General features: G+C 53.4%; 1 protein-coding gene across 1 annotated transcript in view; it reads right to left on the reverse strand.

Moving 5' to 3' along the window:
• necab2 (N-terminal EF-hand calcium binding protein 2) overlaps positions 1–26,421 on the reverse strand; it is a 259,363-nt gene that overhangs the window by 179,800 nt on the left and 53,142 nt on the right. Inside the window, exons 2-3 of the mRNA XM_070896707.1 lie at positions 10,214–10,239; positions 5,224–5,321 (exon numbers count right to left, since the gene is read on the reverse strand). Coding sequence (XP_070752808.1) covers positions 5,224–5,304 — 81 coding nt within the window. The 5' untranslated portion in view covers positions 5,305–5,321; positions 10,214–10,239. The remainder of the gene's footprint in view (positions 1–5,223; positions 5,322–10,213; positions 10,240–26,421) is intronic.

The raw sequence follows: 26,421 nt of genomic DNA on the forward strand, positions 1-26,421 counted from the left end.
GCCAACCAGCACAGCTGCTCCAGGAATAATGCTGTCGCTCCCACTGAACATCATCTGTAACATTCCCAAACATTCCACTCAAACGGGGTGATCCAATTCACACTTGACTCCTTGCACACCCCAGCTGCACTGATAGGGCCTAGATCAGCCAATCACATGGCTCCATTACCCTGGAGTCACAGTGATACTGTTTATACTCTGTGTTTCTCCATTGTGAAGAAAGACGGAAGGAGGACTTGCATTAATGTCCCGCCGTTCACCATCTCATTCCATGCCAAACGCTTCACGGCCAATTAAATACTGAAGTGCAGACACTGCATGGGGGCCACTTAGCGCACAGCAAGCTGCCACAAACAGTAATGTGATAATGACCAGATCATCTGCTACAGCAATGTTGATTGAGGGATAAATATTGGCCATGATACCGAGGATAACTCCCCTGCTCTTCCTCAAAATAGTGCCCTGGGATCTTTTACATCCACCTGAGAGGGCAGACGCAGCCTCGGTTTAACGTCTCCTCCCAAAGACGGATAATATAGTCACTCTAATACTCCTAAACAGAGGCAACTTTCTGAATAACTTTACGGGATGGTGTCTCTGTAAGACAGGGCAGTGCCCAGACATATGTAGGTCAACTCAGTGTTAGCTGGGGGCAGGGTAATTAACTTACTCTGTGCTGTCATTTACAGATTGAGAGGAATGAACTTGTTCCAATGCATTCATTTCCTCTCCCAGATTTTATTAGCACATTAATCAGAGCCTGAGTATGACCGAGGGAAGTATGATTGAACTAATGTCATTCCAGGCTTTTATTGCCCAAGAAATAGTGAAATATTAATAATGTTACCAATTTGAAAATGACCCAATTAGCTGAACTCTCCGTGCGAATGGATGGGGGCTAGCACATCGCCAGTCACTCTATACCCTCCTCTTTCCTGACACACCCTCCCCCTCACTCCCCTCCCCCTCACTCTACACCCCTCTCAAGCCACTCCCCTCCCCCTCACTCCACACCCCGCTCACTCCACACCCTTCCCCCCGCCTCACCCCATACCCCCCTCACTCCACCCCCCCTCACTCCCCTCCCCCTCACTCCACACCAACCCTCACTCCACATCCCTCCCCCTCACTCCAACCCCCTCACCCCACACCCCCCTCATTCCCCTCCCACTCACTCCCCTCCCCCTCACTCTATACCCTCCCCATCCCCCTCACTCCCCTCCCCCTCACTCCACTCCCCTCCCCCTCACTCCACTCCCACACCCCTCACTCCACTCCGCTTCACCTCCCTCCCCTCCCCCTCACTCCACATACCCCCTCATTCACCAGTACCAAGGGCCTGTGTCTATTCCAGTTATTAGGAGCAATGGGTCAGAGGTTGAGGAGCTTGGCCATCGATTGGGTTGCTCCCACTCTCAGCCTTGCTGTAATTGTCGAGCCACTCCGACATAAACCAGCCGAGGAGCCCTGCACCTTTCTCTGCATTTGAAGCCGTCAGCCAGTGCCGAGGGATTTTACTTGTGTTGTTTTTGCAGCGGTGTTAAAGTGACGGTTCCCAGACTAGGAGTGCGAACGCTCGCTGACTTCACACAGGAACAAGACAGCCTTGTATTTATCATCATTATAGGCGCTCCCTCCTATCGAGGATGACTTGCTTCCACGCGAAAAGGGATGAGTTCACAGGTGTATCAATGAAGGACCTAATATTCCAGATCCCGAACCATGTTGAAGGGTGGAAGATGCCTGTGTGTGGATTTTTTTAACGTGTGGTGGTCGTTGCACACCAGCCACCACACGGGCTCGACAGAGCTAGGTCTTGGTCCAGTGGCAAGGGTTAACCAGGACAACTGGAGACCAGTTCTGCTGCACGGACCTAGTGCGCGCACATATCGCAGTGTGGGCTGGCCCGTGCAGCCCCTGGGCCCTCGCCTCTTCTCGGCCCCTAACTCTCACCTCCCCCTGGGACCCGATCACGTCCCTCTACAATCTCTCGCCGCCCCTTCTCCCCGACCTCGCCGCTCCTGCTGTACCTGCCCGCGCTCCAATCACCGACCTGGACCTTGATGATGTCCAATCCAGTCACCCTCTTCACTGCCGTCGCCCTCCTGCACCACCTTGCAGTGGTGCGCCATCACGCTGCTCCCGGACTGCTCGCCGCTTCCCCCATGGCCCCGACCTGCCGCTGATGATCTTGTATTTATTCGCGCCTTTCGTGGCCACCAGACGTCTCGAAGGAGGAGTCTGAGCAACTGCCCCCCTCCCCCCAGCAGATGAATGGGGTCAGTAGGCGTGCAATTGACATGGTTAATTACACCGGATTTCTGTACGGGCAAAGCACTCAGGGTCACTGGGCTCCAGCGTTGCCATGGCACCAATGCACCATTTCAATAGGAATGGCTACATTTGAGTTGGTGTAAATTCCCGAGCAATATATGCCCTCAAATATCAGAGTGTTCTAGAAGGCCAGAATCTGAGCAGCTGGTAGCAGACTAACTCCTTGGTTAGTCTGAGAATTGTACTCACTAATCACAGCTCCGCTGGGCAGGCCACATTGTCCGCATGCCCGACACGAGACTCCCAAAGCAAGTTCTCTACCCGGAACTCCTGCACGGCAAACAAGCCAAAGATGGGCAGAGGAAACGTTACAAGGACACCCTCAAAGCCTCCCTGATAAAATGCAACATCCCCACCGACACCTGGGAGACCCTGGCCCAAGACCGCCCTAAGTGGAGGAAGTGAATCTGAAAGGGCACTGAGCACCTCGAGTCTCATCGCCGAGAGCATGCAGAAACCAAGCGCAGACAGCGGAAAGAGCGTGCGGCAAACCTGTCCCACCCACCCCTTCCCTCAACGACTATCTGTCCCACCTGTGACAGAGACTATAATCCCCATATTGGACAGTTCAGTCACCTGAGAACTCACTTTAAGAGTGGAAGCAAGTCTTCCTCGATTCCGAGGGACTGCCTATGATGATGATCTAGCTTGCCCTAAGCCGGCCTGTTGGATGCCAGGTTTGCAGAGTCACTGATACAGGGAGACCGGCGATTGGCCCTCTCAACGGCAGTGATCACACGACTGAGGGAGGGCATCACATTAAAGTGGCTCATTTGCGATCCCACACAGAAGAAAGAAAGACTTGCATTTATATAGCGCCTTGACGACCATCGGACGTCCCAAAGCACTTTACAGTCAATGAAGTACTTTTTTGGTGTTTAGTAATGTGGGAAACGCGGCAGACAATTTGCGCACAGCAAGCTCCCGCAAACAGCAATGTGATAATGACCAGATAATCTGTTTTTGTTATGTTGATTGAGGGATAAATATTGGCCCAGGACACCGGGGATAACTCCCCTGCTCTTCTTCAAAATAGTGCCGTGGGATCTTTTACATCCACCTGAGAGAGCAGACGTGGCTTTGGTTTAACGTCTCATCTGAAAGAAGGCACCTCCGACAGTGCAGCACTCCCTCAGCACTGCACTGGAGTGTCAGTCTAGATTTTCTTGTGCTCAAGTCCCTGGAGTGGGACTTGAACCCACAACCTTCTGACTCAGAAGGCCATATTGTGTTCCAGGTATCCAGGGAGACTGTGTACCCACCATCACTTTCTGCACCCAGGGGGAATGGAACAGGTTGGCTTTTCTCAAATGAGCAAGCCACCGCTCAGAAAAGTAATGGCATTGTTTCCTTTCTGCGAGAAATAGAGAGAAACAGATACCGAGAGAGAGCGAGAGAGAGGGAGACCAAGAGAGAGACAAATACAGATAGGCAGAGAGAGCGAGAGAGAGACAGAGAGAGAGAAAGAGAAACTAAGAGAGAGATAGACAGAGACAGAGAGAAAGAGAGAGACAGAGAGAGAGAGAGATACAGATAGGCAGAGAGAAATACTGAGAAAACGTGAGAAACAGATACAGATAGGCAGAGAGACAGAAAGAAACAGAGACCGAGAGAAAGATAGAAAGAGAGAGAGAGACCGAGAGAGATAGATAGAGAGTGAGAGGGAAAGACAGAGTGAGAGAGCGACAGTGAGAAAAAGAGAGACAGAGTGACAGAGAGAGACAGAAAGAGAGAGATACAGAGAGAGACAGACAGACAGATAGAGAGACAGAGAGGGACAGAGACCGAGCGACAGAGCGAGAGAGAGAGTCAGAGAGAGGCGGTGAGAGAGAGACAGAGGAACAGAGAGAGACCGAGAGACAGAGACAGAGAGAGATCGTGAGAAAGAGACAGATAGAGACCGAGAGATGCAGAAAGAGGGAGAGAGAAAGAGAGAGACAGAAAGCGGGAGAGAAAAAGAGACAGAGAGGGAGAGAGACAGAGAGAGAGAGAGAGATGCAGAAAGAGGGAGAGAGAGACAGAGAAAGACAGAAAGCGGGAGAGAAAGAGAGACAGTGAGAGAGGGAGAGACAGAGAGAGAGAGAGAGACAGAAGAGATAGAAAGAGAGACAGAGAGAGAGACAGAGAGACAGAAAGAGAGACAGAGACTGAGAGAGAGAGAGAGAGAGTGAGGGACAGAAAGAGGGAGAGGGAAAGACAGGAGGAGATAGGAAGATACAGACACAGCGTGAGAGAGAGGCTGAGAGATAAACAGATAGAGAGAGACAAAGAAACAGAAGGGGGTAGTGTAATCACCCCCACCCCGCTCCCTCCCCACCAAGGCCCCACCCACGACACAGCCACTTTAACCCGAGGTGAAAGGTTCATGTCAGTGTCCACACCCCTAAACCCCCAGTCTCCTGCCTCACTCTCTGGGGCTTAACACACATGCCCCGCTGAAAGGTCACAACCCAGTGATGTCACAACTCTGCTCAGTGTGCTGCACCAATCGTATCACCTGCAGCCCATCAAACACAATAGGCCATTGTCCGTGCCGACCAGGTGTGGGACCACCCCACCCCCCACCCCCACCCAGGGCCCCCTGTGACCAGGAGTGACCAGGTGAGACCAGGAGTGACCAGGTGAGACCAGGTGTGGGACCCCCCAGGGCCAGGGCCCCCTGTGACCAGGAGTGAACAGGAGTGACCAGGTGTGACCATGTATGACCAGGAGTGACCATGTATGACCAGGAGTGACCAGGTATGACCAGGTGTGACCAGGAGTGACTAGGAGTGACCAGGAGTGACCAGGTGTGACCAGGAATGACTAGAAGTGACCAGGTGAGACTAGGAGTGATCAGGTGTGGGATCCCCAGGACCAGCCCCCCCCCCCACCCCCCGTGGTACTCACCTTCTTGGTATAGTCCATAGCTTTCAGAATCGAAAGGTTTAGGGTCTCCAAGCAGGCAAGAACATCCTCGTAGTCGCCCATGTGGGAGGCGAAGTAATCTAGAGCGAGGGAGAGCAGAACATGGGTTAGTGCTGGTCTGAGCTCTGTAGCGGGTGGTGGGTTTGTCAGCCTTTTCTGACCTTGACACTTGGAATCGTCCCACTCCCTGGTTCTAGGGCTTGGAATTATTTAGGGGATATGATAGATGTAGACAGACAACTGTTTGGTGCAAGAACAAATATTTTATTTAGAAAATAGCACACCATACTAATTAACAATATATAACAAAGCATATAACAAAACGTACAGAGAAAGGGGGAAAACGTATACGCAATGGGTACAGAGGTTATGCAGTGAAAAAAAAACACCTCCCACCACCACACGAACTAAGCTAGGCTCTGAAATTGCAGGGACCATGCTCACCAAAGGATTTCTCCACAGTTTAGACCAGTTGCACACTGCTTTCTCTCTCCTCAGTCTTGTGGATTCTTTGGCTGGTTGCGGTGCCTTCGGTATTAGCACTGGTCAACGTTTTGATGGTAAATAACTTTTTCCCTTGAGTCAGCTCTGGATTGTTGGTTTTTCAGTGACTCCGAGGCTTCTTGTTCGGTTCTTCTTGTTGCCTTGCTGTAACCTCGTGTGGCAAGTTAGATGTTTCAAAGCCAGAGTCAAAGAGCCCAGAGTCCAAGTGCTTCTCCAGAGTGTTCTCGGGTACGTTTCTTCAAAAGTGTTACCTCAGCCCAAAGGTTACCCCCCCAAGCTCCCAGCAAGGCCCCCCAGTTGTACCTGAGAGGCTGATTAAAATTTCGCGCCAAAACTTGGGTGCACAATTGATTTCTGATGACTGCTTTTTGTGCGATTTTGGCGGCTGATCAACTCTAATGTGATCCCTTTGCGAGAATTTTGGTGGGCTGATTGAACATTGGCATGATACAAGATTCCCAAAGGTGTCGATGGGGTTTTCGAATGGTGCTGTTAGAATGTAATCAGGCCCTGATACTGTCCGTTGCGTGTTTTGCTGATGCCAGGGTTTTTCTGTATAGCCATTTTAAGAACTATTAAAATATGTATGTAACTGGGTCCCTGGGAAGAGGCCTTTTGTTAGACTGCTAATGTCTCCCTGGGGCCTGCCTCCCAGGTGGGTTAGCAGCCCTATGCAGACCCAGCATACAATTTAAAATGTCCAAACTCAATCTAAAAAGCCCTAGTTTAGTCCAAAGGCGCCTAATAGTGAGATATTTCTGTCCACATTTCTCCTCCAGAAGTCTAACACAGTTCCCTTTTAAATTCCAGACACATGTCCATTGAGTAGGGGGTCCCAGAATTATGTGAATCTTACATTGTCACTCCAGTAACAACAAGTGTCTATGACCCCAACTCCCGGACCAATCCTCACAGCTTCACACGTGCAATTCCGATATTCTTCATGGCTCCGGAGGGCACTGTCTCTCCTTGGAGCATAGCTCCAGCGATGATCTCACCCATAGAAACACACCTGGTGCGTCGGTCAGAAACTGGGGCTGCAGCAAGCTGTTTGACAGTGTGGGGCTTCACTGCTGAGGGCATCCTGTCCCCCACCGACCCCACATGGTTTGTCCCAGGGGTCACAGCAGAGGGGTCAGGGGTGAAAGCCCCGGCTGATTGCCCCTTAGATAAACCACAGTCGCTCAGGTCAACGTAACTCCCTACCACGGCCCTGACTTGGATCCGCTAACTGAGCCCACAAGTAAGAGTGAACCTTCCACAATCCTCCTTTACACCACTGATATACGGGGCAGTGACCAGCAGGCTACTGGGGGGAACTGAAATTCATATCGCACTCGACTGTAGCAAACTTTGTCACTCTCTCTCTCTCCGTACCACACTCTGTCACTCTCTCTCTCCGTACCACACCTTGTCACTCTCTCTCTCCGTACCACACTCTGTCACTCTCTCTCTCCGTACCACACCTTGTCACTCTCTCCATACCACACCTTGTCACTCTCTCTCTCCATACCACACTCTGTCACTCTCTCTCTCCGTACCACACTCTGTCACTCTCTCTCTCCGTACCGCACTCTGTCACTCTCTCTCTCCATACCACATCTTGTCACTCTCTCTCTCCGTACCACACTCTGTCACTCTCTCTCTCCGTACCACACCTTGTCACTCTCTCTCTCCGTACCACACTCTGTCACTCTCTCTCTCCGTACCACATTTTGTCATTCTCTTTTTCCGTACCACACTCTGTCACTCTCTCTCTCCGTACCAAACTCTGTCACTCTCTCTCTCAGTTCCATACTCTGTCACTCTCTCTCTCTCAGTTCCACACTGTCACTCTCTCTCTCCCCACTTTTACACTCTCTCTCACTCTCTCCGTACCGCACTTTGTCACTCTCTCTCTCTCCATACCGCACTCTGTCACTCTCTCTCTCTCCATACCGCACTCTGTCACTCTCTCTCTGTACCACACTCTGTCACTCTCTCTCTCTCCGTACCACACTCCCTCGCTCACTGATGTTATTGTAATTGGAGACATGGGCTGTTGGGAATAAGTGAGTTTGAGGCTCTGAGAGAGAAACAACACAAGAATCGCACAGATTGCTGACAGCTTAGTTGCTGGCACCGTCTCAATGCGATTGCTGTAAGGCCCGCAGTGTTATATTCACTTTAGCGCAGTACCATCTCCCAGGATAGATTGAGAGCTCCACTGTGCGTGTGTCTGGCTAACTATTCCAGAGGGATAAAATTGAAAAGCAGGGAAGTTATGTTAAACATTTATAGAACCTTGATTCGAGCTTACTTGGAGTACTGCGTGCCGTTTTGGTCGTCATATTATAGAAAGGACAATGAGGCACTGGGGAGAGTGCAAAAAAGATTGATAAGAATGAAACCACAATGGAGAAGTGATACCTGTCAGGAAACGATGAACTGGCTGGGTCCCTTTGTTCGAGAAAAGAGAAGGTTGAGGGGAAATCTAATCGAGGTCTTCAAAATAAAGACGGATTTCATAGGATTGACGAGGAAGGGTGTTTCCACTTATGGGGAGACCAAAATTAGGGTCAATAAATATAAGGCAGTCACCAATAAATCCAATGGGGAATTCAGGAGAAACTTCTTCACCCAGAGCGGGGTGAGAATGTGGAACTTGCTGCCACAGGGAGGGGTTGAGGCGAATCGCACAAATGCGTTTAAGGGGAAGCTGGATAAACACATGAGGGAGAAAGGAATAGAAGGATTTGGGGAAAGGCTGAGGTAAGGTGGGAGGAGGCCAGTGTGCACCATAAACCCCGGCACGTAGCGGCTGGGCCGACTGGCCTGTTTCTGTGCCGTACATTCTGTGCAATACAGTCCCAGGATAGACCAACAGCAGGACTTGGCGTGGAACCCCCACAGTCCCGGGCACAGACTGCTAGTTACCCTGAGGCAGCATCTGCAGCAAGGACCATTGCTCATTATCGTGCTGAGCAGGAAGTGCGAGAGACAATTTCTCAAACCATTTCACAAAATGAATGTTAAAACAGGCCTGCAGAATTTAAATAATGAAACCTCTAAAGCTCACTCCTGGGCAGATTCCAGCTCTCCAATTAAGCTGCTCCACTTCAGTGCTTCAGAGTTGCAGGAAGAGAAATGAATAGTGGATGAGGGGGAGGTGACACGGGGGAACTTCCCGGGCCCAGCTCCCAACGCCAAGCCCTGCTCTGTCCCAAATACTGACTGTCTTGTACGATGACCAGCTGTGGCGATTGGCTAATTCAGTGTGGGCTGGGTATTGTGCCTGGCATCTCATGTGTGACTCCATGTTGAGCTGGGAGCTGAGCTGCGTATCAATCGATTACAATTCCCCACGGCAGTAAACGCAGCTCAAAGACCAAGCAGGAGTGGCATTTCTGACCAGCAGGATCGGTGCGTGATGTAACCCTAATCTCACAGTCGGTGCCCGGGCCTGACACCAGCTCTCGGCCTCGGGCAGCAGCTCGCGTGCCACCACGCACCACTCGCATCTCCTCGCCCGCCATTTCACCCGGCTCCACCACCCCCCCCGCCCACCCCTTCCCGGCAGGCAAGCGGGTTAAAGCGAGAGGCTTTCGATAGCCGCGCGGCTATCCCAGCGGGCACAGCTCCTCGCAGCTATCCCAGCAGGCTGAGCTCTGGGCTATCCCAGCAGGCTCAGCTCTGGGCTATCCCAGCAGGCTCAGCTCTGGGCTATCCCAGCAGGCTCAGCTCTGGGCTATCCCAGCGGGCACAGCTCTGGGCTATCCCAGCGGGCACAGCTCTGGGCTATCCCAGCAGGCTAGCTCTGGGCTATCCCAGCAGGCTCAGCTCTGGGCTATCCCAGCAGGCCCAGCTCTGGGCTATCCCAGCAGGCCCAGCTCCTCGCAGCTATCCCAGCAGGCCCAGCTCTGGGCTATCCCAGCAGGCTCAGCTCTGGGCTATCCCAGCAGGCCCAGCTCTGGGCTATCCCAGCAGGCCCAGCTCTGGGCTATCCCAGCAGGCTCAGCTCTGGGCTATCCCAGCAGGCACAGCTCTGGGCTATCCCAGCAGGTTCAGCTCTGCACGGCTATCCCAGCAGATTCAGCTCTGCACGGCTATCCCAGCAGATTCAGCTCTGCACGGCTATCCCAGCAGGCTCAGCTCTGGGCTATCCCAGCAGGCTCTGCTCTGGTGAAGCCCCCACTATCAGGATTATGTCACCAATGGAGGGAGGGAAAAACAGGGGAAAACTCTCGGCTACAAGGAGGAAGGAGGGTGGGGGACAGACTTGGCTGTTCCCTGTGGCCAGGTGAGAGGCCCAGCGTTACAGTGACGACTTTGGTCCCAGACTGCCATTCTCCGCCGTAAACACACACCAGGAACGACAATGAACAAAGTGATGAGAAGCAGAGTGTTCACCCCGCCAGGGCGAGGCCCAGCGGGCCTGGGGAGCTCGCTCGCGGAGCACTGGAAGGGAAGGCAAGATTCACCAACTTACCGCACAGCTCCTTGGTGTCCACATGGCTGCAGCAAGCAGAAGGGGAGAGAAAGACAGAGACACTCATTACTTCAAGGCACAGTCACACCCATAAGCAAACACTCAGCTCCAGGTTACAGAACATCACAATCTGATTTTAAACGGCCCAAATGCCTAAAGAGTAAGATCGCCCTCAATCACTGCGGAGCAGGCTCGAGGGCCCGTACGGCCTACTCCTAATCCTACTCCTACTTCTACTTCTTATGTTCTTATTCTTTACTTATCGATACTTCCATTTGAAATCTGTAGGCCAAAGGCCAAAGTTCAACCATCTTATGACATCAGGCCAAGCTGGCAACTACTCGCCAGCCACTCGCCTCGCTGTATAAATATCCAGAGTGTATTTCAGGTTGTTACCATGGCAACCGTGCTATTTTAAGTTATAGGTTGCTGCACTGGAAGCAAACATGATTTTCTCCAGAAAAATCACCCTGGGTTTTAAAGGAGATCTCCAGGGGCCTTTTGATGTGACAGCCAGTGAGCTTTATTTGCCAGTACTAAGAGGATGTGGAGCTGCATTATTCTCATTAAACGATGAGGCCTAGGAATTGGATGGAGCCTGAAAGGAGTGCAGTGCATGGCAGTGTATGGCAGGACCACCGGCCTCGGTTACTTACGGCCGGCGAGCTGCGGGCGCACATCGCGGCCTCAGCGTCAGCACCAGATCAGTCCCAGGTCAGTCTGTGGTGGGGGCCACGAATGGCAAGTAACAGGGGCCTGCGGATTTAATGTGGAGTCGTGGGAGAACTCCTGCCCCTCCCGGCTCCGACAGAAGGTAAGTAACAAAGTCAAAACTTAGCTTTCGGAAGGTGGCCACCATTTGGGCTGCCAAGCATTCTCGCCTCGGAGTCGCCAGGCCGTGTGCTCAAGTTCCACGACAGAGACATCAGCACAAAATCCAGGCTGACTCTCCATGCAGTACCGAAGGAGCGCTGCACTGTCGGAGGGGCAGTACCGAGAGAGTGCCGCACTGTCGGAGGGGCAGTACTGAGGGAGCGCCGCACTGTCGGAGGGGCAGTACCGAAGGAGCGCTGCACTGTCGGAGGGGCAGTACCGAAGGAGCGCTGCACTGTCGGAGGGGCAGTACCGAGAGAGTGCCGCACTGTCGGAGGGGCAGTACTGAGGGAGCGCCGCACTGTCGGAGGGGCAGTACTGAGGGAGCGCCGCACTGTCGGAGGGGCAGTACTGAGGGAGTGCCGCACTGTCGGAGGGGCAGTACTGAAGGAGTGCCGCACTGTCGGAGGGGCAGTACTGATGGAGCGCCGCACTGTCGGAGGGGCAGTAAACTGAGGGAGTGCCGCACTGTCGGAGGGGCAGTACTCAGGGAGCGGCGCACTGTCGGAGGGACAGTACTGAGGGAGCGCCGCAGTGTCGCAGGGACGGTACTGAGGGAGCGGCGCACTGTCGGAGGGGCGGTACTGAGGGAGCGCCGCACTCTCGGAGGGGCGGTACTGAGGGAGCGCCGCGCTGTCGGAGTGGCAGTACTGAGGGAGCGCCGCACTGTCGGAGGGGCAGTACTCAGGGAGCGCCACACTGTCGAAGGGCCAGTGCTGAGGGAGTGCTGCACTGTCGGAGGGGCAGTACTGAGGGAGTGCTGCACTGTCGGAGGGGCACTACCAAAGGAGCACCGCACTGTCGGAGGGGCAGTACTGAGGGAGCGCCGCACTGTCGGAGGGGCAGTACTGAGGGAGTGACGCACTGTCGGAGGGGCAGTACCGAAGGAGTGCCGCACTGACGGAGGGGCAGTACTGAGGGAGTGCCGCACTGTCGGAGGGGCAGTGCTCAGGGAGCGCTGCACTGTCTGAGGGACAGTACTGAGGGAGCGCCGCACTGTCGGAGGGGCAGTACTCAGGGAGCGCCACACTGTCGAAGGGCCAGTGCTGAGGGAGTGCTGCACTGTCGGAGGGGCAGTACTGAGGGAGTGCTGCACTGTCGGAGGGGCACTACCAAAGGAGCACCGCACTGTCGGAGGGGCAGTACTGAGGGAGCGCCGCACTGTCGGAGGGGCAGTACTGAGGGAGTGACGCACTGTCGGAGGGGCAGTACTGAAGGAGTGCCGCACTGTCGGTGGGGCAGTACTGAGGGAGTGCCGCACTGTCGGAGGGGCAGTACTCAGGGAGCGCCGCACTGTCGGAGGGACAGTACTGAGGGAACGCCGCACTGTCGGAGGGACAGTACTGAGGGAGCGGCGCACTGTCGGAGGGGCGGTACTGAGGGAGCGCCGCACTGTCGGAGGGGCGGTACTGAGGGAGCGCTGCACTGTCGGAGTGGCAGTACTGAGGGAGCGCCGCACTGTCGGAGGGGCAGTACTCAGGGAGCGCCACACTGGCGAAGGGGCAGTGCTGAGGGAGTGCTGCACTGTCGGAGGGGCAGTACTGAGCGAGTGCTGCACTGTCGGAGGGGCAGTACTGAGAGAGCTCCGCACTGTCGGAGGGGCAGTACTGAGGGAGTGCTGCACTGTCGGAGGGGTACTACCAAAGGAGCACCGCACTGTCGGAGGGGCAGTACTGAGGGAGCGCCGCACTGTCGGAGGGGCAGTACTGAGGGAGTGCTGCACTGTCGGAGGGGCAGTACTGAGGGAGTGCCGCACTGTCGGAGGGGCAGTACTGAAGGAGTGCCGCACTGTCGGAGGGGCAGTACTGATGGAGCGCCGCACTGTCGGAGGGGCAGTACTGAGGGAGCGCCGCACTGTCGGAGGGGCAGTACCGAAGGAGCGCTGCACTGTCGGAGGGGCAGTACCGAGAGAGTGCCGCACTGTCGGAGGGGCAGTACTGAGGGAGCGCCGCACTGTCGGAGGGGCAGTACTGAAGGAGTGCCGCACTGTCGGAGGGGCAGTACTGATGGAGCGCCGCACTGTCGGAGGGGCAGTACTGAGGGAGTGCCGCACTGTCGGAGGGGCAGTACTCAGGGAGCGGCGCACTGTCGGAGGGACAGTACTGAGGGAGCGCCGCAGTGTCGCAGGGACGGTACTGAGGGAGCGGCGCACTGTCGGAGGGGCGGTACTGAGGGAGCGCCGCACTCTCGGAGGGGCGGTACTGAGGGAGCGCCGCGCTGTCGGAGTGGCAGTACTGAGGGAGCGCCGCACTGTCGGAGGGGCAGTACTCAGGGAGCGCCACACTGTCGAAGGGGCAGTGCTGAGGGAGTGCTGCACTGTCGGAGGGGCAGTACTGAGGGAGTGCTGCACTGTCGGAGGGGCACTACCAAAGGAGCACCGCACTGTCGGAGGGGCAGTACTGAGGGAGCGCCGCACTGTCGGAGGGGCAGTACTGAGGGAGTGACGCACTGTCGGAGGGGCAGTACCGAAGGAGTGCCGCACTGACGGAGGGGCAGTACTGAGGGAGTGCCGCACTGTCGGAGGGGCAGTGCTCAGGGAGCGCTGCACTGTCTGAGGGACAGTACCGAGGGAGCGCCACACTGTCGTAGGGGCAGTACCGAAGGAGTGCCGCACTGTCGGAGGAGCAGTACCGAAGGAGTGCCACACTGTCGGAGGTGCGGTACTGAGGGAGCGCCGCACTGTCGGAGTGGCAGTACTGAGAGAGCGCCGCACTGTCGGAGGGGCAGTACTGAGGGAGCGCCGCACTGTCGGAGGGGCAGTACTCAGGGAGCACCGCACTGTCGGAGGGGCAGTACTGAGGGAGCGCCGTACTGTCGGAGGGGCAGTACTGAGGGAGCGCCGCACTGTCGGAGGGGCAGTACTGAGGGAGTGCCGCACTGTCGGAGGGGCAGTACTGAAGGAGTGCCGCACTGTCGGTGGGGCAGTACTGAGGGAGTGCCGCACTGTCGGAGGGGCAGTACTCAGGGAGCGCCGCACTGTCGGAGGGACAGTACTGAGGGAACGCCGCACTGTCAGAGGGATGGTACTGAGGGAGCGGCGCACTGTCGGAGGGGCGGTACTGAGGGAGCGCCGCACTGTCGGAGGGGTGGTACTGAGGGAGCGCCGCACTGTCGGAGTGGCAGTACTGAGGGAGCGCCGCACTGTCGGAGGGGCAGTACTCAGGGAGCGCCACACTGGCGAAGGGGCAGTGCTGAGGGAGTGCTGCACTGTCGGAGGGGCAGTACTGAGCAAGTGCTGCACTGTCGGAGGGGCAGTACTGAGGGAGCTCCGCACTGTCGGAGGGGCAGTACTGAGGGAGTGCTGCACTGTCGGAGGGGTACTACCAAAGGAGCACCGCACTGTCGGAGGGGCAGTACTGAGAGAGCGCCGCACTGTCGGAGGGGCAGTACTGAGGGAGTGCCGTACTGTCGGAGGAGCAGTACTGAGGGAGCGCCGCACTGTCTGAGGGACAGTACCGAGGGAGTGCCGCATTGTCGGAGGGAGCGCCGCACTGTCGGAGGGGCAGTACTAAGGGAGCGCCGCACTGTCGGAGGAGCAGTACTGAGGGAGCGCCGCACTGTCTGAGGGAAAGTACCGAGGGAGCGCCGCACTGTCGGAGGGGCAGTACCGAAGGAGCGCCACACTGTCGGAGGGGCGGTACTGAGGGAGCGCCGCACTGTCGGAGGGGCGGTACTGAGGGAGCGCCGCACTGTCGGAGTGGCGGTACTGAGAGAGCGCCGCACTGTCGGAGGGGCAGTACTGAGGGAGCGCCGCACTGTCGGAGGGGCAGTACTCAGGGAGCGCCGCACTGTCGGAGGGGCAGTACTGAGGGAGCGCCGTACTGTCGGAGGGGCAGTACTGAGGGAGCGCCGCACTGTTGGAGGGGCAGTACTGAGGGAGCACCACACAGTTGGAGGGGCAGTACTCAGGGAGCGCCGCACTGTCGGAGGGGCAGTACTCAGGGGGCGCCACACTGTCGAAGGGACAGTACTGAGGGAGCGGCGCACTGTCGGAGGGGCGGTACTGAGGGAGCGCAGCACTGTCGGAGGGGCAGGACTGAGGGAGTGACGCATTGTCGGAGGGGCAGGACTGAGGGAGTGACGCATTGTCGGAGGGGCAGTACTCAGGGAGCGCCGCACTGTCGGAGGGGCAGTACTGAGGGAGCACCGCACTGTCGGAGGGGCAGTACTGAGGGAGTGCCACACTTTCAGAGGGGCAGTACTTAGGGAGCGTTGCACTGTTGGAGGGGCAGTACTGAGGGAGTGCCGCACTGTCAGAGGGGCGGTACTGAGGGAACGCTGCACTGCTGGAGGGGCAGTACTGAGGGAGTGCTGCACTGTCGGAGGGGCAGTACTGAGGGAGTGCTGTACTGTCGGAGGGGTAGTACTGAGGTAGTGCCGCACTGTCGGAGGGGCGGTACTGAGGGAGCGCCGCACTGTCGGAGTGGCGGTACTGAGAGAGCGCCGCACTGTCGGAGGGGCAGTACTGAGGGAGCGCCGCACTGTCGGAGGGGCAGTACTGAGGGAGCGCCGCACTGTCGGAGGGGCAGTACTCAGGGAGCGCCGCACTGTCGGAGGGGCAGTACTGAGGGAGCGCCGTACTGTCGGAGGGGCAGTACTGAGGGAGCGCCGCACTGTTGGAGGGGCGGTACTGAGGGAGCGCAGCACTGTTGGAGGGGCAGCACTGAGGGAGTGCCGCACTGTCGGAGGGGCAGGACTGAGGGAGTGACGCATTGTCGGAGGGGCAGTACTCAGGGAGCGCCGCACTGTCGGAGGGGCAGTACTGAGGGAGCACCGCACTGTCGGAGGGGCAGTACTGAGGGAGTGCCGCACTGTCGGAGGGGCAGTACTGAGGGAGCGCCGCACTGTCGGAGTGGCGGTACTGAGAGAGCGCCGCACTGTTGGAGGGGCAGTACTGAGGGAGCGCCGCACTGTCGGAGGGGCAGTACTGAGGGAGCGCCGCACTGTCGGAGGGGCAGTACTCAGGGAGCGCCGCACTTTCGGAGGGGCAGTACTGAGGGAGCGCCGTACTGTCGGAGGGGCAGTACTGAGGGAGCGCCGCACTGTTGGAGGGGCAGTACTGAGGGAGCACCACACAGTTGGAGGGGCAGTACTCAGGGGGCGCCACACTGTCGAAGGGACAGTACTGAGGGAGCGGCGCACTGTCGGAGGGGCGGTACTGAGGGAGCGCAGCACTGTTGGAGGGGCAGCACTGAGGGAGCGCCGCACTGTCGGAGGGGCAGTACTGAGGGAGCACCGCACTGTCGGAGGGGCAGTACTGAGGGAGTGCCGCACTGTTGGAGGGGCAGTACTGAGGGAGTGCCGCACTGTCAGAGGGGCGGTACTGAGGGAACGCTGCACTGCTGGAGGGGCAGTACTGAGGGAGTGCTGCACTGTCGGAGGGGCAGTACTGAGGGATTGCTGTACTGTCGGAGGGGTAGTACTGAGGGAGTGCCGCACTGTAGGAGAGGCAGCACTGAGGGAGTGCTGCACTGTCGGAGGGGCGGTACTGAGGGAGCGCTGCACTGTCAAATGTGCTGTCTTTTCAGATGAGACTTTAAACCGAGGCTCCGTCTGCTCTGTCGGCTGAGTGTAAAAGATCCCATGGCACCATTCCAAAGCGCAGGGGAGTTCTCTCCAGTATTCTGGCCAATATTTACCTCAACTAACACCTAAAACAGATGAACAAGTCATTATCACATGGCTGTTTGTGGGAGCTTGCTGTGTGCGAATTGCCTGCTGCAATTCCGATATTACAACAGTGATTACACTTCATCAGTACTTCATTGGCTGTAAAGCGCTTTGAGATCGTTTTCGAAGGTACTGAAGATCTTGAACCCGAACTTGGTCGAAGCCAAGGCCTGCCCAAGTGCCGCCCAAACAACGCCGATGCCGCCGAGAGACCGGGCGGTACTTTGCCAGGAAATTCCCTCTAAAAGAGGCGGCTGTACCGTCCGGCGGTAAAATAACGGCTTACGCCGTCAATCTGGGTGGCAGCGGGCGGGAGCTCTCAATCTCAGCGACAATTGCACTTGTCGCCCAAGTGCCGCCGAGGATGGAGTCGGGCCCAGGGAGGGTGGAGGAGCTGAAAATAAAAACCATTACCGACAAAATAAATATAAACACCGGAACATCTTCAGGGGACCCCATTCAGGTAAGACGCTGTAAAAAAAATTTTTTTAAAGATGTTCACGAACCTTTTCTTGCAGGTCTTCGTACTTACCGTTAGGGTTAGACCTGCCTCCACGCAGCGGTCCTTCCCCCTGCTGCCGCCAACTCTCGCCAATTCCCGCACGCACCAATCTGGCAGCTCGGCGGGTGGGAGGGCACTTACGCTACTTGGCCGCCAGCAGCCATCAGTGAGCGGTTCCCAGCGTACTCCCCTCTCGCCTGCGGGAGGCCGAGTGGAAATTGGCACCGAGGGGAAACCAGCGGCAAAACCTGGTGGCAGTCGGCGGGGACTGGGTGGGCAGTGGGTGGGCAGTGGGTGGGCAGTGGGTGTGCAGTGGGGGGGGCAGTGGGGGGGCAGTGGGTGGCAGTGGATGGGCAGTGGATGGGCAGTGGATGGGCAGTGAGTGGCAGTGGGGGGCAGTGGGTGGTAGTGGATGGGCAGTGGGTGACAGTGGGTGGCAGTGGGTGAGCAGTGGGTGGGTAGTGGGTGAGCAGTGGGTGGGTAGTGGGTGGGCAGTGGGTGGTAAAGCCACCAATATCGGGGCCATGCAAACTACAATGGGGTGTCAGTGGATTCGAGCCTTGGGTTTCTCGGGTCAGACAGATTGGGTTCCAATTCTCCCGATTGCCATACTGACAACCTGTCAGCTAGTGCTGCATACATATGTAGCAGAAAACCAACTCACAAATAAAACAGAGGATTTCATGTCTAATCTGGGAATATTAGAGCCTATTGTAACTCACTGAGAGACAGTTTATAGCTGAAGTAGAGGGATTAAATTATAGACTCTTCATAGGACAGAGGCATCAAACTTTTGCCTAAATTTGGAGCAGTTTCTGATCATTTTAACAGTGAAAAATTAAGCAGCAGGAAATACAGTCAGAGAGAGAGAGACAGAATACAGTCAGAGAGAGAGAGAGACAGACAGGGTCAGGAGATACAGTCAGAGAGAGAGAGACAGGGTCAGGAAAGAGAGAGAGAGAGAGACGGGGTACAGTCAGAGAGAGAGAGACAGGATACAGTCAGAGGGAGAGAGAGAGAGAGAGAGAGAGGCAGGAGATAGTCAGAGAGAGAGGGAGAGAGAGAGAGAGGGACAGGAGATACATAGAAAATAGGTGCAGGAGTAGGCCATTCAGCCCTTCGAGCCGACACCACCATTCAATAACATCATGGCTGATCATTCCCTCAGTATCCCTTTCCTGCTTTCTCTCCATACCCTTTGATCCCTTTAACCGCAAGGGCCACATTTAACTCCCTCTTGAATATATCCAATGAACTGGCATCAACAACTCTCTGTGGTAGGGAATTCCACAGGTTAACAACTCTCTGAGTGAAGAAGTTTCTCCTCATCTCAGTCCTAAATGGCCTACCCCTTATCCTAAGACTGTGTCCCCTGGTTCTGGACTTCCCCAACATCGGGAACATTCTTCCTGCATCTAACCTGTCCAGTTCCGTCAGAATCTTGTAAGTTTTTATGAGACCCCTCTCATCCTTCTAAACTCCAGTGTATAAAGGCCCAGTTGATGCAGTCTCTCCTCATATGTCAGTTCCGCCATCCCGGGAATCAGTCTGGTGAACCTTCGCTGCACTCCCTCAATAGCAAGAACGTCCTTCCTCAGATTAGGAGACCAAAGCTGACACAATATTCCAGGTGAGGCCTCACCAAGGCCCTGGAGAACTGCAGTAAGACTTCCCTGCTCCTATACTCAAATCCCCTTGCTATGAAGGCCAATAAACCATTTGCCTTCATCACCGCCTGCTGTACCTGCATGCCAACTTTCAATGACTGATGAACCATGACACCCAGATCTCGTTGCACCTCCCCTTTTCCTAATCTGCCGCCATTCAGATAATATTCTGCCTTCGTGTTTTTGCCCCCAAAGTGGATAACCTCACATTTATCCACATTATACTGCATCTGCCATGCATTTGCCCACTCACCTAACCTGTCCAAGTCACCCTGCAGCCTTTTAGCGTCCTCCTCACAGCTCACACCGCCAACCAGCTTAGTGTCGTCCGCAAACTTGGGGATATTACATTCAATTCCTTCATCTAAATCATTAATGTATATTGTAAAGAGCTGGGGTCCCAGCACTGAGCCCTGTGGTACTCCACTAGTCACTGCCTGCCATTCTGAAAAGGACCCGTTTATCCCGACTCTCTGCTTCCTGTCTGCCAACCAGTTCTCTATCCACGTCAATACATTACCTCCAATGCCATGCGCTTTGATTTTGCACACCAATCTCTTGTGTGGGACTTTGTCAAAAGCCTTTTGAAAGTCCAAATACACCACATCCACTGGTTCTCCCTTGTCCACTCTACTAGTTACATCCTCAAAAAATTCCAGAAGATTTGTCAAGCATGATTTCCCTTTCATAAATCCATGCTGACTTTGACCGATCCTGTCACTGCTTTCCAAATACCCTGCTATTTCATCTTTAATAATTGATTCCAACATTTTCCCCACTACTGATGTTAGGCTAACCAGTCTATAATTACCCGTTTTCTCTCTCCCTCCTTTTTTAAACAGTGGTGTTACATTAGCTACACTCCAGTCCATAGGAACTGATCCAGAGTCGATAGACTGTTGGAAAATGATCACCAATGCATCCAATATTTCTAGGGCCACTTCCTTAAGTACTCTGGGATGCAGACTATCAGGCCCCAGGGATTTATCGGCTTTCAATCCCATCAATTTCCCTAACACAATTTCCCGCTTTATAAGGATATCCTTCAGTTCATCCTTCTCACTAGACCCTCAGTCCCCTAGTATTTCCGGAAGGTTATTTGTGTCTTCCTTCGTGAAAACAGAAGCAAAGTATTTGTTTAAGTGGTCCACCATTTCTTTATTCCCCATTATAAATTCACCTGAATCTGACTGCAAGGGACCTATATTTGTTTTCACTAATCTTTTTCTCTTCACATATCTATAGAAGCTTTTGCAATCAGTTTTTATGTTCCCAGCAAGTTTCCTCTCATACTCTATTTTCCCCCTCCTAATTAAACTCTTTGTCCTCCTCTGCTGTATTACAAAATTCTCCCAGTCCTCAGGTTTGCTGCTTTTTCTGGCCAATTTATATGCCTCTTCCTTGGATTTAACACTATCCTTAATGTCCCTTGTTAGCCACGGTTGAGCCACCTTCCCCATTTTATTTTTACTCCAGACAGGGATGTACAATTGTTGAAGTTCATCCATGTGATCTTTAAATGTTTGCCATTGCCTATCCACCGTCAAACCCTTTAAGTATCACTCGCCAGTCTATTCTAGCCAAGTCACGTCTCATAACATCGAAATTACCTTTCCCCCAAGTTCAGAACCCTAGTCTCTGAATTAACTGTGTCACTCTCCATCTTAATAAAGAATTCTACCATATTATGGTCACTCTTCCCCAAGGGGCCTCGCACAACAAGATTGCTAATTAGTCCTTTCTTATTACACATCACCCAGTCGAGGATGGCCAGCCCTCTAGTTGGTTCCTCGACATATTGGTGGTCTAGAAAACCATCCTAATACACTCCAGGAAATCCTTCTCCACCGCATTGCTACCAGTTTGGTTAGCCGAGTCAATATGTAGATTAAAGTCGCCCATTGCTGTAACTTTATTGCATGCATCCCTAATTTCTTGTTTAATGCTGTCCCCATCCTCATTACTACTGTTTGGTGGTCTGTACACAACTCCTACTAGTGTTTTCTGCCCTTTCGTATTCCGTAGCTCCACCCATACAGATTCCACATAATCCAAGTTAATGTCCTTCCTTACTATTGCATTAATTTTGTCTTTAACCAGTAACGCCACCCCACCTCCTTTTCTTTTCTGTCTATCCTTCCTAAATGTTGAATACTCCTGGATGTTGAGTTCCCAGCCTTGGTCACCCTGGAGCCATGTCTCCGTGATGCCAATTATATCATATCCATTAACTGCTATCTGCGCAGTTAATTCGCCCACCTTATTCCGAATACTCCTCGCATTGAGGTACAGAGCCTTCAGGTTTGTCTTTTTAACTCACTTTTCCCCTTTAGGATTTTGCTGTAATGTGGCCCTTTTTGCTTTTTGCCTTGGGTTTCTCTGCCCTCCACTTTTACTTTTCTTCTTTCTATCTTTTGCTTCTGCCCCCATTCTACTTCCCTCTGTCTCCCTGCATAGGTTCCCATCCCCCTGCCATATTAGTTTAACCCTCCCCAACAGCACTAGCAAACACTCCCCCTAGGACATTGGTTCTGGTACTGCCCAGGTGCAGACCGTCCGGTTTGTAGTGGTCCCATCTCCCCCAGAACCGGTTGCAATGTCCCAGGAATTTGAATCCCTCCCTTCTGCACCACTCCTCAAGCCATGTATTCATCTGAGCTATCCTGCGATTCCTACTCTGACTGGCACGTGGCACTGGTAGCAATCCTGAGATTACTACTTCTGAGCTCCTACTTTATAATTTAGCTCCTAGCTCCCTAAATTTGTCTTGTAGGACCTCATCCCGTTTTTACCTATATCATTGGTACCTATATGCACCACAACAACTGGCTGTTTACCCTCCCCCTTCAAAATGTCCTGCACCCGCTCCGAGACATCCTTGACCCTTGCACCAGGGAGGCTACATACCATCCTGGAGTCTCGGTTGCGGCCGCAGAAACGCCTATCTATTCCCCTTATAATTGAATCCCCTATCACTATCGCTCTCCCGCTCTTTTTCCTGCCCTCCTGTGCAGCAGAGCCACTACGGTGCCATGAACCTGGCTGCTGTTGCCCTCCCCTGATGAGTCATCCCCCTCAACAGTACCCAAAGCGGTGTATCTGTTTTGCAGGGGGATGACTGCAGGGGACCCCTGCACTACCTTCCTTCCACTGCTCTTCCTGTTGGTCACCCATCCCCATCTGGCTGTGTAACTTTTACCTGCGGTAAGACCAACTCGCTAAACGTCAGAGAGCAGGAGATACAGTCAGAGAGAGAGAGAGAGAGAGAGGGGCAGGAGATACAGTCAGAGAGCGAGAGAGAGAGAGAGGGGCAGGAGATACAGTCAGAGAGAGAGAGAGAGAGATAGAGGGTGAGGATTAGGAGATACAGTCAGAGAGAGAGAAAGAGAGAGAGGGACAGGAGATACAGTCAGAGAGCGAGAGAGAGACAGGGTCAGGATTAGGAGATACAGTCAGAGAGAGAGAGAGAGGGGCAGGAGATACAGTCAGAGAGAGAGGGTCAGGGTCAAGAGATACAGTCAGAGAGAGAGAGAGCGAGAGAGAGACAGGATCAGGAGATACAGTTAGATAGAGAGAGACGGGGTCGGGAGATACAGTCAGAGAGAGAGAGAGAGAGAGAGACAGGATCAGGAGATACAGTCAGAGAGAAAGAGAGAGGGGCAGGGGATACAGTCAGAGAGTGGGGGGGCAGGAGATACAGTCAGAGAGAGAGGGGGGGCAGGGGATACAGTCAGAGAGAGAGAGAGAGAGGGGCAGGAGATACAGTCAGAGAGAGAGGGGGGGCAGGAGAGACAGTCAGAGAGAGAGAGAGAGACAGGGTCAGGATTAGGAGATACAGTCAGAGAGAGAGAGACAGGGTCAGGATTAGGAGATACAGTCAGAGAGAGAGAGAGAGGGACAGGGTCAGGAGATACAGTCAGAGAGAGAGAGAGAGGGGCAGGAGATACAGTCTGAGAGAGAAAGAGAGGGGCAGGAGATACAGTCTGAGAGAGAGAGAGAGAGAGAGAGAGAGAGGGGCAGGAGATACAGTCAGAGAGAGAGAGAGAGAGAGAGGGGCAGGAGATACAGTCAGAGAGAGAGAGAGAGAGAGAGAGACAGGGTCAGGATTAGGAGATACAGTCAGAGAGAGAGAGAGAGAGGCAGGGTCAGGAGATACAGTCAGGGACTGGGATCAGGCAGATCTTAAGGACATCGTTTCAGGACACTTGGAAAATCACAATATGATTAAGCAAAGTCAACATGGTTTTATGAAAGAGAAATCGTGTTTGACAAATATATTAGAGTTTTTTTGAGGGTTTAACTAACAGGGTAGATGAGGGGAACCAGTAGATATAGTATATTTGGATTTTCAGAAGGCATTCTATAAGGTGCCACATAATAGCTTGTTACACGAGATAAGGGCTCATGGGATTGAGGTTAATATATTGGCATGGATTGAGGATTGGTCAACAGATAGAAAACAAGGAATAGGGATAAATGGGTCATTTTCAGGTTGGCAGGCTGTAACTAGTGGGGTGCCACAGGGATCAGTGCTGGGGCCTCAGCTATTTGCAATCTATATCAATGAATCAGATGAAGGGACCGAGTGTAATGTATCCAAGTTTGCTGACGACACAAAGCTAGGTGGGACAGTGAGCTGTGAGGCGAACATAAAGAGGCTCCAAAGGGAAATAGACAGATTACGTGAGAGGGAAAGAAGGTGGTAGATGGAGTATAATGTGGGGAAGTGTGAAGTTATACACTTCGGTAGGAAAAATAGAAAAGCAGAGTATTTTTTAAACGGTGAGAGATTGGGAAATGTTGGGATTGAGAAAGACCTGGGTGTCCTTGTACACGAATCACTGAGAGATAACATGCAGGTACAGCCAGCAATTAGGAAGGCCAATGGTATGTTGGTCTTTATTGCAAGGGGGTGGCGGTATCAGAGTCAGGAAATTTGCTGCAATTTAATAGGGCTTACTACAATTGTACAGGGCCCTGGGGAGACCGCACCTGGAGTGCTGTATACAGTTTTGTCTCCATACCGAAGGAAATATTTGCCTTAGAGGAGGTGCAACAAAGGTTAATTCAATTGATTCCTGGGATGGAGAGACTGTCCTATGAGGAGAGCTTGAGCAGACTAGACCTATATTCTCTGGAGTTTAGCAAAATGAGAGGTGATCTCATTGAAACGCATAAAATTCTTACTGGGCTTGACAGGGTAGATGCAGGGAGGATATTTCCCCGGGCTGGGGAGTCTAGAACCAGGGGTCACAGTCTCAGAATAAGAGGTCGGCCATTTAGGACTGAGATGAGGAGAAACCTCTTTACTCAGAGGGCGGTGAAGGGATCGCAAAGTTTCTATTTAAAGAATGGACTCAGTCGAATATTTTGTGGATTTTATGGGGTCACCCTGCGCAGATATGTGAAAAAGCTGGTTTTGTTAAAACTCTAGAGACCGCGCGGCAGTTAGCTGTGACAAAAGAACTGTCAGTCATCCAGAACGGGTTTGGGTTTGCCCATCAGTCACAGCTAAAGGAAGGGGGCCACGAATATTGACAAAAGAGCTGTCGGCCAGGAAGGGGGGCCACTGACAAAGCCACTCTAATATGCAAAAGCACTTCTCACCTCCATCTCAGAAGGAAAAGCAGAACAATGAACCCACTAGCCTGGCCAGCCAAGGAGGAGCCAGATGTTTCCCAACACAAAGACTCAGAGAAATGCCCAGGTTAAGGGCCATCATCCAATACACATGGGTTGGATGGCCCATCACTGACTAAATACCCTTGCTTAGAAACAAAGGAATTTTAAAGATTGGTGGGAAAGATAGGGGTAGCAAGAGTCCCATAAAGACAGGGTCTTTTCCACTTTATTCTTAGCTTGGAGCTTGCAGCTTGTATCTAGAGCTCTCTCTCTCTCTCTCTATCTCTCTCTCGCTCCACCAAGATCGATGTACCAGAGGAAGAGGCCGCAGTACAGCAGAAGAAGCCACCGAGACTGAAGACCAGGCGGTGACTTCCCACAGCTGAGCTGAGAAAGGAAACCGGCTGCGTGTGGTGGTGAGCATGGTCGCGAGTGTCCCAAACCAGTAACCAGATATCTCAGGCAAGCTAGGTAAGGGCTCAGGGTTTTCTCAGAAGTGAAGCTTTTCAGGGCTATTCTGGGGAGGGTAATTCGTTGGTAAGGGTAGAGTTAGAATCCGCCAGGGAATGACTGCATGTTACTAGGTCTCATTTCTGTACTGTATTGTTGTTTGTAACCTGGATTTTATTTTCCACAGAGACAATGATTTCATTTAGTAGTGCATGTTTTAGCCAGTGTATGTTAGACCAAATAAATAGAAGTACGATTTTTCACCGAAGTATTCCTGTCCGTGACTCATTTCATTTAACTCTGAATAATAATTCCCGGGTCTAAAACTTTCGTAAGGCAGGGGCGATTCGAACCGTCCGTCTAGCAATTGGGCTAGGATCAAAACTGCTTCCACAGTGAATCTCTGGAATTCTCTGCCCCAGGGGGCTGTGGATGTCAATGAGTATATTCAAGGCTACGATCGACAGATGTTTGCACACTAAGTGAATCAATGTAGATGGGGATTGGGCAGGTAAGTACAGTGGATGTAGAAATTCAGCCATTATCGTATTAAATGGTGGACCAGGCTCGAGGTGTCGTATGGCCTACTCTTGATCCTATTTCGGATGTCTCTATGTTCTTATGACCAGGAAGTGCAGCCATCGAGAGAGAGACAGGGAACGGATGAGTTAAGCTGGGCAAAATGTGATTGTTCCATCAAACAGTCCCAGGGCAGGTACAGCATAGGTTAGATACAGAGTAAAGCTCCCTCTACACTGTCCCATCAAGCACTCCCAGGGCAGGTACAGAATGAGTTAGATACAGAGTAAAGCTCCCTCTACACTGTCCCCTCAAACACTCCCAGGGCAGGTACAGCACAGGGTTAGATACAGAGTAAAGCTCCCTCTACACTGTCCCATCAAACACTACCAGGGCAGGTACAGCATGGGTTAGATACAGAGTAAAGCTCCCTCTACACTGTCCCATCAAACAGTTCCAGGGTAGGTACAGGGGGTTAGATACAGAGTAAAGTCCCTCTACACTGTCCCATCAAACACTTCCAGGGCGGGTACAGCATGGGTTAGATACAGAGTAATGCTCCCTCGAAATTGTCCTGTCAAACACTGCCAGGGCAGGTACAGCATGATTTAGATGCAGAGTAAAAATCCCTCTACACTGTCCCATCAAACACTCCCAGGGCAGGTACAGCACTGGTAAGATACAGAGTAAAGCTCCCCGTACATTGCCCCATCAAACACTCACAGGGCTGATACAGCACAGGTTAGATATAGAGTAAAGCTCCCTCTATACTCTCCCATCAAACACTCCCAGAGCATGTACAGCATGGGTGAGATACAGCGTAATGCTCCCGCTACATAATCCAATCACACTCTCCGAGGGCAGTTACAACACGAGTTAGATAGAGAATAAAGCACTCTCTACAC

Source organism: Pristiophorus japonicus, chromosome 13 (assembly GCF_044704955.1).
Source record: "Pristiophorus japonicus isolate sPriJap1 chromosome 13, sPriJap1.hap1, whole genome shotgun sequence".
In the NCBI taxonomy this organism is placed as follows: Eukaryota; Metazoa; Chordata; class Chondrichthyes; family Pristiophoridae; genus Pristiophorus; species Pristiophorus japonicus.